General features: G+C 43.0%; 1 protein-coding gene across 1 annotated transcript; it reads left to right on the top strand.

Annotated features, from left to right (window-relative positions):
- Positions 1-1499: 1499 nt before the first annotated feature.
- On the top strand, positions 1500-2450 carry LOC133969805 (putative gustatory receptor clone PTE03). Its single transcript, XM_062406503.1, has one exon. The coding sequence runs from the start codon at positions 1500-1502 to the stop codon at positions 2448-2450; it is 951 nt and encodes a 316-aa protein (XP_062262487.1).
- The last annotated feature ends 10776 nt before the right edge of the window (positions 2451-13226 follow it).

Genomic DNA, 13226 nt, shown 5'->3' with positions numbered 1-13226 from the left:
CTACATCACACTGAGTATTAATACATATGAACACTACATCCCACTGAGTATTAATACATATGAACACTATATCACACTGAGTATTAATACATATGAACACTACATCCCACTGAGTATTAATACACATGAAATCTATATCACACTGAGTATTAATACATATGAACACTATATCACACTGAGTATTAATAGTAAATCACACTGAGTATTAATACATATGAACACTACATCACACTGAGTATTTATACATATGAACACTACATCTAACTGAGTATTAATACATATGAACACTATATCACACTGAGTATTAATGCATATGAACACTACATCTAACTGAGTATTAATACATATGAACACTATATCACACTGAGTATTAATACATATGAACACTACATCACACTGAGTATTTATACATATGAACACTACATCTAACTGAGTATTAATACATATGAACACTATATCACACTGAGTATTAATACATATGAACACTACATCACACTGAGTATTTATACATATGAACACTACATCTCACTGAGTATTAATACATATGAACACTATATCACACTGAGTATTAATACATATGAACACTACATCTAACTGAGTATTAATACATATGAACACTATATCACACTGAGTATTAATAGTAAATCACACTGAGTATTAATACATATGAACACTATATCACACTGAGTATTAATGCATATGAACACTACATCTAACTGAGTATTAATACATATGAACACTATATCACACTGAGTATTAATACATATGAACACTACATCACACTGAGTATTAATAGTAAATCACACTGAGTATTAATACATATGAACACTACATCACACTGAGTATTAATACTATATCACACTGAGTATTAATACATATGAACACTACATCTAACTGAGTATTAATACATATGAACACTATATCACACTGAGTATTAATACATATGAACACTACATCACACTGAGTATTAATACTATATCACACTGAGTATTAATACATATGAACACTACATCACACTGAGTATTAATACATATGAACACTACATCACACTGAGTATTAATACTATATCACACTGAGTATTAATACATATGAACACTACATCACACTGAGTATTAATACATATGAACACTACATCACACTGAGTATTAATACTATATCACACTGAGTATTAATCCATATGAACACTACATCCCACTGAGTTGTTTCCCCATCATGAGCTTGTTGGTGCTGGATGAGACTCTGAACATGTCATCATGTTCATCATGTGCTGGTAAACTTTTCCCCAGAGAACAGCCACGCTCATAAAACCAGTGAAGCTGGTGTGACTGGAAAGAGGAGGCTGATCTCTTCACTGAGCCGACCCTCCAGGTGACTGCTCCTGTTTCTGTGAATGCTTGACGGCAGCTATCATGTGATTACTGAGGTGACCAGTGTGGACTTGTTGTTTTCTCTCGGTTCTTGTTGAATGATTTTTCCCTCGTCTCTCTCCTGCAGCTCCGATGGAGAACTCTTCATACAACAGCCCGACTCTGCAACTCGAGGGGTTAAAGGTCACCAAGACCAGCAAGTACCCGGTCTTTATCTGTCTGCTTATCATCTATGTGTTCATATTCATTGCCAACTTGGGCATCTTGTTGTTGATATGGACGGACAGGAGCCTGCACCAGCCCATGTACCTGCTCTTCTGTAACCTGACCATCAACGACATCATGAGATCTCTGCTGGTTCCCCGGCTGCTGTCGGACATCCTGCGTCCACCCTCTGAGCGCCTCATCAGCTACTACGAGTGTGTGCTGCAGGCGTTCACCACGCACATGTACGGCACCAACGCCCACACCATACTGATGATCATGGCCTTTGACAGATACGTGGCCATCTGTAATCCTCTGCGTTACGCCGCCATCATGACCAGCAACATGGTGGTCAAGCTGACCGTGTGTGCCTGGGGCGTGGCCTTTGTTCTGGTGGGGATTCTGCTGGGTTTGACCATAAGACTGAACCGATGCAGGACTCTGATCATGAATCCTTACTGTGACAACGCCTCGCTGTTCAAACTCTCCTGTGAGAGTGTGTTTATTAATAACATCTACGGCCTCACCTTCACCGTGGTCCTGTTCTCAGCTTCTATCGGCAGCATAGTTCTCACCTACGCTAAGATCACAGCGGCGTGTGTGACCAGTAAAAACCAGTCTCTGAACAGTAAGGCCCTGAAGACCTGCAGCACTCACCTGTGTCTGTACCTCATCATGCTGTGTAGTGGAATGATCATCATCGCCCTCCATCGTTTCCCGGACTTATCTGAGTACAGGAAGATCGCAGCGCTCCTCTTTTACGTGGTCCCCGGCAGCTTGAACCCCGTCATCTACGGCCTGCAGTCCCAGGAAATACACAAGTGTTTCTCAACCTTATTCCAACGCAAAATAGTCAAGCCGTTTCTGAATGTGCGATGAAACATTTCATATTATTATTTTCATGTGAAACGATGATGATGATAATGATGAATATTGAACCCGTAAAGATGAATCTTCAAATAACAGAAGTTTTTGTTAAAGCATTTGAGACTAAAACCTCCTCATTCAACGGATGAAATGTTATAAAAGTTCAGACAAACAATATGTGTTTGATTGATTTGATGTTTGACTGTGGTTGGTGTGATTGAATGAAAACTCATCTTTTTTCTTTAATACATTTTCCTTGACAAAAACTTTATTCAAGTAAAAAACGTAACTGTTAGTTTGAGCTTAATGTAAGACTTATTTCATTTAATAATGTGTGTTGGTTTGATGAAATGTATACAAATTTATAAAAATAACCAGAAAAAATTTAGTTTTTGAGAAACGTTATCTTCTTTAATAATAATAATATAACAACTAAATAATCTTCATTGTGTCATGTTGTTGTATTTGTACTTTTACTTGAGTTAAGTATTGAGTATTTTCCCACCACTGCAATTGTGGTGGCTGCAGAAGGCTTGTATTCAAAATAGTCAAGTGTGATTGACAGCTGGTACTGTCCAATTGGTTATATGGTTACTTCTGGTTTTATCAAACCAAGATGGCGCTGAACAAAGTGTCAAACTGAGGCTTCAGCAGCCGTCAAACCGACGGGTGACGTCCTGGTGACGTTGATAGTTGGAAGGAAGTGATGAGATCGAAGGTCCACGCTCTACCCGAAGGTGGGGGAGAGCGTGGCCTAGGGGATAGAGCGGGTGTTCTGCAACAAGAAGGTTGCCGGTTCGAATCCAACTCTTTCCCATCTGCATGCCTAAGTGTCCTTGGCAATATACTGAACCCCTAAAACGGCCCCTCATAAATGCTGATTGTTCTAAAAATGTAAGTCGCTTTGGACATAAGCTTCAGCTAAATGACATGTAATGTGAAGGGCACTCTGACATCACCAACACATTTTGTGTAATAATTACTGCAAAATATGAGTAAAATACCGGATAGAAAAAAAAAGTGATGACATTTAACATCCAAAGGTCAAAGGTCAGTTTCTATTTGACATTATGATTTTCTGTGATTTAACATCATGACTCAGGAAGTGAGGAGATGTGAACTTTATCTTTGTTTTCAGGACATTTTAATTCTTTATTTAGATTTTGCAACATTTTTATGAAGCATTTGAATGAATTTATCATCATTTGGAATCAAAATCTTGGTTCACAGACTGAACTAATCCCAACATGTGATGTGAAAGATAATCGTCAAATAGATATTCTCCTTAAAATACAAGCACAATGGATCATAAATGACTGTAAGTAAATACGCTCTGAGAGCAGCCGTAGTTTCAAAAACCCTATTGTAAGTGTGGATATTCTGTCACCTTTAACCTTGGTATGAACCAGAATCACATGTTTAAGCATGCATCCCCCATCTTCAGATTCTCAGTAAATCTTCTATGCATTTCTCGTTAGTTCTCTCCCCTAGGGAATGACCTCTGACCTGTTAATGGATGAGTATAGAACATGGGTTTTTGTTTATTAAGCACGAGGCATTTCCTTATGAATTCATCGTTTCGTTTACATGTTATTCGCTGAGACATATGCAGTCATGCACCTCTCAACCATGGGATGTGGGACGTTGTCATGGGCGTAGGCAAACTCTATATAATGTGGGCTCAACTCCTGCAAAGCAGGCTTCACTATTGGCGTGTGAATGTCTCCAGATTTCTAGAGTCCATCCTGACCGATAAAGACTTCTGTGTAATAAACTTAGCAAGTTCTGGGTCAGCGGAGAATTCTTCCTTCAGCATCAACTTCACCATCATCGTTCTCTCGGCTGCCAAAAATACATGATAGACTTGGCGTCACCAACTTCGGGCGTGCTGTGTCCTGCGGAGTCTCCAGACCACCTCACACGGGGTGAGCATTTCTACACCTGATTGGACGCTGGTTCGTTCATTGTTGCTGTTTTATGTCTACACCTGGTCACACCGTTAAGAAGAACCTGTTTTTGTTGACATGTGATGATGTTTGATGTTAGGAGTGAAGCTCTCTGCTAAATTTGATTTTATTTGCATAGTGCACTTTGCAAATAAATTGGGGGAAAGGTTTAAAAGGTTTAAGAGTGAAAAAAAAGGAAGAAAAGTACAAAAGGTACAATCAGAATCAGAATCAGGTTTATTGGCCTAGTAAGTTTGCACAAAAAGGGAATTTGACTCTGTAAAGTGGGTCTCAGTGTGCTTACACAGAATACACATCACAAAACAAAACAAACAATACAAACAGTCCGAACAGTGCGACAGTCTAAGAAAAGAAGTGCAGGTGTGCGTATTACAATTATACAGTGAGGGTGAAATAAGTAATCATAATTAAATATAATTATAATATATATTATATATAATATAATATAATTTTGGGAGTAACTGTACAGTGGTTATTATAAGGATCCAGAGTTATTGCACAGTGCCAGAGTGGGTTGGCTGTTCAGTAGTGAGACGGCGAGGGGGAAGAAACAGTTTTTGTGTCTGGTGGTTTTGGTGAACAGAGATCTGTAGCGCCTCCCAGAGGGGAGGAGTTGGAAAAGGTTGTGTCCAGGGTGAGAGGGGTCTGCAGTGATCTTTCCTGCCCGTTTCCTGACTCTGGAGGTGTACAGGTCCTGGATGGTGGGCAGGTTGGCACCGATGATCTTTCCTGCAGACCTGACTGTCCGTTGGAGTCTGTTCTTATCCAATTCAGTGGCCGATCCAAACCAGACAGTTATGGATGTGCACAGAACAGACTCTGACTGCAGTGTAGAAGAGGATCAGCATCTCCTGAGGCAGGTTGTGCTTCCTAAGCTGGCGCAGGAATTACAACCTCTGCTGAGCCTTCTTGAGGATTGTGTTGATGTTGGTCTGGGAGATTGTGGATCCCAGAAACTTGAATGATTCCACAGCCAACACAGTACTGTTGAGTATGGTGAGGGGGTGCAGTGCTCGGGGGGCTCCTCCTGAAGTCCACTGTCATCTCCACGGTTTTAAGCGTGTTCAAATGGAGCTCAGCGTAAGTTCAGTAAGGAAGACTTAAAACTCCATTCAGATCAGCTGAATATCGGGAATGCCCATGGGAGGGCTTACCTGTATGCCGTCAGCTGATCGTAGGTGTTCCCAATCATCTAATCAGGCCCGCGCTGTTTCCTTCAGCCAGTCACACAGCAGCTGTCAAACTTTAAAAATACCTTCTCTTCTCTTCCTCAGCAGTGTCAATGCAGTGACTCGCACAACGCAAGCTGTCACTCATCTAGCTTATTCACATTGCTTTCATTTCGACGTCGGATCCTGACAACGACTATCATACACAAGAGGTTGGACCCAGCATTCAAGAGATCGGTCAAATCCTACGGATCGTCGGTGCAAGGCTTCGCCGGTTTAACTGACGAGGCTCCCACGGGGAGGCGACTTCATGGCTCAGATTCAACACCGCGGCATCGTGTCAGCTTCAGGCCGGCTTCCTCCTCGGCTCCGGGAGCAGCGGTTCAAGAAAACAGCTTGATTCTACCGGGTCGCAGTTCTGAACATGATCCAGCGACCCCAGCGGGTCCCGCGCCGTGTCTGTTCGCTGTCGAAAAAAGTTCAACAAGCGACCTCTTCCAAAGCCCCCTCCCAAACACAAGTATTACATTGTCCTTTTTAACACTCATAGTAACCACTCTAGCTTTAGATCATTTTCTGACCACCACTCTGCAGTCCCCGGTCCTCAGCACACTGACACTCGTCTAAAACCCTCGCATGGCGCAGGCGCCGCATCGGCGTATTTATTATCTGATCTGAGACTCGGAAGCATTTTACCTTTTCAGAATCATAAAACCGCGCTGTGGTTGAGGCATGCAATACACACCCGAACCGGACCGATTCATTTCCTCTAATTGATTACAGGTGCGCGTGCATTTGATGGCCGTCTCGTATATCCCGAGACCACGTGAGCGTCAGTCTTGCACGTCCTCAGAATAATCTAAACGTCCTGGCGGACATTAAAAAATACTGGGCCTGAATCCCATCAATTCCCCGCATCAGTGAACGTTAGAAACGTACTGGCATCGTCACGCCGTACACGATTGAGGGGCCATACAGATAATCTTCATGGCAGCGCTGCCTCCCTGCGTAATCTTAAAATCAACAAACATCATTCACCAGGGGCGTTTCTAGGATTGAAAGAAAGGGGGGGCTTAGCCCCAAGGATGCTGAATGTTTGTCTAAGCCTAACCCTAGACATAATTTCAGGGTCATTGTGAAATTTGACAATACAAATATGAACTTTTCTCAAATGGAGAGAAATAATTCTCAATGAATCGGATGATATAGCACTATGAGGGACACTATGACATTACGTTTTCACTAGCATTAACTGATTATAAACAACAACATTCTGTAGGCATCAGTATTATTGTTTTAAAATACTAAAGATAGATATTAATGCAAAGAATAGAGAGCTGTCGATAGTTTCTTACATTTCAAATTTGCTTGTCCAGTCTTGCTCACTGGAGACATTTTCTAACAAAATAGCTAGCTAAGTGTTAACATAGCTCATTACAATATTCCCTTTCATTCGCCTCAAGTAAACCTAAATTTAAGCAGGTAACAATTGTTAACAACTACAGAGCCACATTCTGTAACTACCTGCACTTAAAATGTCACTCCGTGCATCATTTACTATGAGCTAAACTCCTTGGCTGCAATCCTGCTGTCTCGATGAGAGACGTTAATTGGCAGGATGAGAGTCAGCGCAGCCCCGATGCAGACTCCCCAAGGTCCTAGTGCCCGGTTTTATTGTTAAGTATGATGAGAGGCTATTGGATCGTAATTTGAAGGGGGAGAAAACATACAAAACAGAAACGCACTCGCATATGTAGCATGTTAGAGTTATAAATAACTTGTTCATGTGAAAACAATAGTTGATAAAAATAAAGATCCTAACTTATTTGGGGGGGCTGAAGAACAGTTTAGGGGGAATTCAGCCCCCTAAAATCGTAGAATACTGAGCACAAAAGTATTTTCATGACGTTTAAATACAGACTTATAAACTCTGGAGCGAACAACAATCTAAATTAATAGATAAATTAAATCATTCTTTATATTAAATCGATTCGTTCAACTCATCGTTCCCATAAAATAAATGCATAAATTCAAATATAAATAAATAAAAATAATCTATGAACATGTTTACTTACACGTTAATACACAAACTATCCCCAGTGGCGATATTATAGGTACACCTTGATCTGATCAAGGTGCAAGCGCAACAGCTGACTTCATTTTAAATTGTCAGACGTGTGTTCCTGAGAGGTCCTGCGGTTTTCATCTGCTGGATGATTACCCCCCCCCCCCCCCCCCCCCCCACGATAGTTCCACGGAGTCAGGCGCAGCCTCTCTAACTAAATGCTTCAATCATTCAGTGTCCCGCAGTCCGAATTAAAATAAATAAAACAATTGTACAGCATATTCGCGACATAAATCCTCCCATGCAGCTAATACGCCACTAATAAGCGGCTGCTTTCCTCAGCACTTCGCGGTACACATCATCGCTCATGAAATTCCATTAACTATTCCATCCATGGGACTCGGAATGTCACGCATAAGGTGCGGATCCGACCTGCGTCTGGCCCCATCTGTCACAATCACAATCAAATAAATAAAAATAATAATATATTTAGCAGTGCATCTGACTGATTATCTGCAGTTATTCACAAATGTACTCCATCTGTGAGTTTTGGGGGATTTTCAAGGACAATGGCGTAGCCCTGGCCTTCTCCATTCGTCCTTTATTCCTCATTTTGGAAACCTCCTCTCTAAAACAAAACAGTTCTTCACCAGCATAAACAAGTTTAATTAAAGCAAACTCTTGCCTGCACTCTATTCAGCCATGCGTTCAGAATAGGAAATGCAACTTCTTCAGCCTTCCAAGGTATTCCCTTGGCTCACTAGAACAACCGGGAAGAGTATCTTCTGCCTTCACTCCCTATATCCGTCCTCGCATAAACACATTCCTTTTGAATCAAAGTTTGAAAAAAAAACAAAAAAAAACTGATGTCTTCAAATGCATATAACTGGTGGTGGTTCCGGATCATCTGCTCATTCTTTGAGTGACGCTAGCTATACAGTTAAATTCTCTTTAAATCAGAATCAGAATTATTTTTATTGCCATGTATATTTGCACATACAGGAAATTGCCTTGGGCACTCTCCTCACTACATACTGCACTACACCTGGTCGGATGACCCCATACGTGCGAGTAGCGTATGTGCACCCTGTATTTTACTTTCGGTCCAGCGGACCTTATTTTCAGTTTTGTCATATGACTTAATTTCTGTTACGGTGTGCCGTGCCGATTTGCATTTCTGTTGACATTTAATCTCATTTGGTCTTGGACCGTAATTCTGTTGGTCGAATGACCTTTTTATTTACGTTTGGTCCTCGCGACCGTTTTTTAAGTTTACATTTTGCATTCACCATGGCTTTAACTCGGTCAGTGGACCTTCACTTAAGTTTGCCATGTCACTTTATTTCCGTTGGCGGTGAGCCGAGCCGCTTTTAATTTCTGTTCGTCATGCCACTTAATTTCTGTTGCGGTGTGCCGTGCCGCTTTCAAATTCTTCGCAAAATTCTATCTAATTTTGGTCTCGGCTTTATTTCAGTCGTTCTGAAATTCACCACGACATTTTACCTTCAGTCCAGCGGACCTAATTTTCATCAAGCAACCTAAAAATGTTTGTAGCGGTCGCTTTATCGACATGTAATTACCGTTACATATTTTTGCTTCAATTATGTTTTACATTTTAGATCCCTGTTTAAACTTGTGAATACCTCTTCATTTACCTCATATCTTGTCCATTCGGGGGCGTAGATGCACTCCAACGAGTCATCTTCATATTTTTTGGGATAAATGTATAACTATCGTCGTTTTCTAAAGTATGTATTATCCTCTAGGATTCTACAACACCAGGTAAGACTCACCAGTATCTCACTTCCCCTGATCTACATTCTTCGTCTTCCTTCTTTTGGGGGTATTCCTGTAAGACGTTCTTCTCCACCCCCTTCTAATCCTGATGACATCACACAGGGGTCTAAAATGCCAAAGACTATAAATATTCGCATTCTCTGTGCACTTAAAAAATAAACTCGTTAAAGTAAAAACCAAGTCTCTCCTGATTGAACTCTAGGTTGTTGCGTCCGCACCACAGGACCAGCTGTTCAACTTTCGCCTGTATGCAGACTCATCATTATCCCGGATGAGGCCGATGACCGATGTGTCGTCTCCAAAGGTTTGGATTTTAGCTGATGGGTCTCCTGAGGTGCATTCGTTGGTGTAAAGGGAGAAGAGCAGTGGGGAGAGCACGCATCCCTGAGGTGCACCAGTGCTGACTGACCGGGTGCTGGAGGTTATTTCACCCAGCCTCACCTGCTGCTTCCTGTCTATCAGGAAGTTTGTGATCGACTGACGGGTGGAGGCAGGCACAGTGAGCTGGATGAGTTTGGTGAGGAGGACTTTTGGGATGATGGTGTTGAATGCCGAGCTGAAGTCCACAAACAGCATCCTTGCGTAGGTCCCTGGGGAGTCGAGGTGTTTCCGTCTGGGCCTGGTGCCTTCCTTGTCTTCTGTCTCAGAAAGAGCTGGCACACATCCACAAGGACCGTCAGTGCTGGTGGGGAGTCAGGGGGGAGGTGATAAAAGGGGGTGCAGATGGTTGTGTGAAGTCTGAGTTGGAGCGGGTGAGAGGTGTTAATGTGGGGTGATCAAACCTGCAGTAGAACACAATCAGATCCTCAGCCAGTTTAGGGTTCTCCATGGGGCGGGGGGAGGTTTTCCTGTAGTCAGTGATGTCCTGCAGGCCTCTCCACACTGAAGGGTCGTTAGCTGAAAACCTGTTTGTCAGCTTCTCAGAGTAGTTCCTCTTTGCCACTCTGATCTCCTTAGTCAGTGTGTTCCTGGCCTGGCTGAACAGGATCCTGTCCCCACTCCTGAAGGCCTCCTCTTTAGCTTGACGAAGCCGCTTGAGCTTTGCTGAGCACCACAGTTTATTGTTATTAAAGATGCAGTACGTTTTGGAGGGGTAAGCACATGCCTTCACAAAAACTGATATATGACGTCACAGTGTCCATGAGTTTGTCCAGTGATGAAGATAAAGATGAAGATGCAGCCTCAAAAACACTCCAGTCAGTGCAGTCAAAGCAGGCCTGTAGCTCCAGCTTTGACTCATTGGTCCATTTCCTCACAGTTTTCACCACAGGCTTTGTAGATTTTAATTTCTGCCTGTAGCTTGTGAGGAGATGAAGCAGGCAGTGATCAGAGCGTCCCAAAGCTGCACGGGGGACACAGCGATATGCATTCTTTGGAGTTGTGTAGCAGTGGTCCAGTATGTTTTTGTGCCTGGTGGGACACTTAATGTGCTGCCTGTATTTTGGCAGTTCGCGGCTGAGGTTTGCTTGGTTGAAATCCCCAAGAATAATCAGAACAGAGTCCGGACGTTTTCGCTGCGTGCTGGTTATCTGGTCAACCAGGTGCCGCTGTGCCTCGCTCACGCAGGCTTGAGGTGGTATGTACACACCGACCAGAATAAAGGAGGAAAACTCCCGCGGTGAGTAAAATGGTTTGCAGTTTATGGAAATGGCTTCTAGCTGAGGAGTGCATATTTTCCAAGCACTGTGGCATCTGTACACCAACTTTCGTTAATATAAAAGCAGATTCCTCCTCCCCTCGTTTTTCCCGTTAGTTCCGTAACGTGGTCCGCGCGGTGGAGTTGGAAGCCCGGCAGATGAGGGATGCTGTCAGGGATGGACTCACCAAGCCAGGTTTCAGTGAAGCAAAGGGCAGAAAATCCTGATAAATCCCTGTTTATCTTCTTTAGGAGCAGCAGTTTGTCCATTTTGTTGGGCAGAGAGCGGACATTTGCCAGGTGTAACGCCGGGAGCGGAGTTCGGAACCCCCGCTTTCGCAGTCTAACCAGTCTAACCAGTCTAACCAGTCTAACCAGCGCTCCAGCGCGCTTCCCTCGCCTGCGTCTCCTCCAGGCTCCACAGAGAGCTGCTGTTCCTCCGACCAAAATCTCCAAAAAAGTGTCTGGGGCTGTAAAGTCCGGTGAAAGGGTTCGAGAAATGGAACGTCGGACATTCATGAGTTCTTCTCTGAAAAAGCTACATTGTAAGGGTAAAGGTTCTTGTCATCCTTGGTATGTACCCTCGGGTTTGAATGCACTTATTGTAAGTCGCTTTGGATAAAAGCGTCAGCTAAATGAAATGTAATGTAATGTAAAGGCCGGCGCATGCTTCTGCGTTTTCACGGGCCCGCAAGCGCAAGAGCCCTTCCGGGCCCCTTACGTGCTTATGTGCGTCACCCAACTGAAGCTTTAGAAGAACGAATATGGACGAAGAAGAAAGAAGTCGTCTCTAAGGTCGTCTTCGACAAAAAACATTACTCCGCCTATTGTTCTGGCGGGGTATTGCTTTTTGACACGCGTAACGGTTTGACAAGAATGAATGACAAAGAGTCCTGCGACACAGCTGCGTGAAAAGCCGCCGACGCAGTTGCAGAAGCATGCGCCGGTCTTAAGGTGGTAAAATGACATTGTGCAAGATTAAAAAGACGGTACCTCAACTTTTTAACGGTAAGACACGTGTATATTAATCACTGCCTTATAATTGGCTTAGGCATAGTCAAGAATTGAGTTAAAGAGAAAAACTGGAGGTTACACCTAGATCCAGGTGATTTGATTATATAAATATCAGAGTAATAAGAGGAAGATAAAGTTAATGGAAATGATCATAGGAATGAGCCGCATAATCTGGATAGGAAAAGCCCTCAGTGAAGGGCTGGTAGTATGGGCCACAGGAATTGCATTTCAATACTTTAGAACAGAGAACTAAATAGAATCTCAGAACAAAGGAAAGAGTGCTGTTTAAAGTGATTAGGAAACTTTAACATTTGTCTAAATATTAAAGGAACTTTGACTATTGAACAAGTCAGGTGTTGGGCAAGAGTCCCTACAGAACTAACCATGTGGTAGGATCCACACACAATGGGTCGTAAAAGCGTGGCCTTTGAGCCAAGATGAAGCCAGCTAAAGTTTTCCTCTAAGATCCAGCACGGAGATTGTATCTTCTGTTGTTAACTTAATCCCTGGGGTCTCCCAAGAAACCCCTGCTATGCTCCTGGCCGCTCCCACTCTCCTTTGACCTCTGACACTCAATTGGCTAAAAGCCAGCATCATCCCATGACCAGCACCTCAAGGAGGCAGAACCTCTCATGTAGAACAAAACCTCTGAGACATCAATAATCGCTGCCATTTTTACCCTGCTCTGAAGACATCACGAGGCCCCTTCGGGGCCTCCCAGCTGTTTTAGTTGCTAAAGGGGGTAACCTTAACTTCTAGTTTATCAGCCATTTTTCCCTGCTCTGAAGACGTCAACAGACCCCTCCGGGTCTTTCCAGATGATTTAGTTGCTAAAGGGGGCAACCAGAGTTATTTTCTTTCATTTCTTTCATTGTCTTTTATCTCAGTCGACGTTTTTATTTTCAGAAGGACTTTTGCTGTTTTAACTTGAAAAGACCAAACAGGAAATTGCACGCGGAACAATCTCAGACTGTTTCACTTTCCCCACGGACTTTACTTTCTTTTCCCAACAATCTACAAACGGCTTCCACAGCCGTCCCCTGCAGAAGCGCGAGATTCATTCCGCTGAGGAGCACGACCTCCACATCCCTGAAGAAGAAGGACGATGTTCATCCCGTTGAGGAGCAAGCAGATTCCGTT

The sequence above is a fragment of the Platichthys flesus genome, chromosome 15 (assembly GCF_949316205.1).
Source record: "Platichthys flesus chromosome 15, fPlaFle2.1, whole genome shotgun sequence".
Taxonomy (NCBI): Eukaryota; Metazoa; Chordata; class Actinopteri; order Pleuronectiformes; family Pleuronectidae; genus Platichthys; species Platichthys flesus.
This window is presented reverse-complemented; position numbering and strand designations above follow the sequence as displayed.

Excerpts from the sequence above, each read along its gene's own strand:
- LOC133969805 (XM_062406503.1), top strand. The coding sequence starts at position 1,500 with ATGGAGAACTCTTCATACAACAGCCCGACTCTGCAACTCGAGGGGTTA.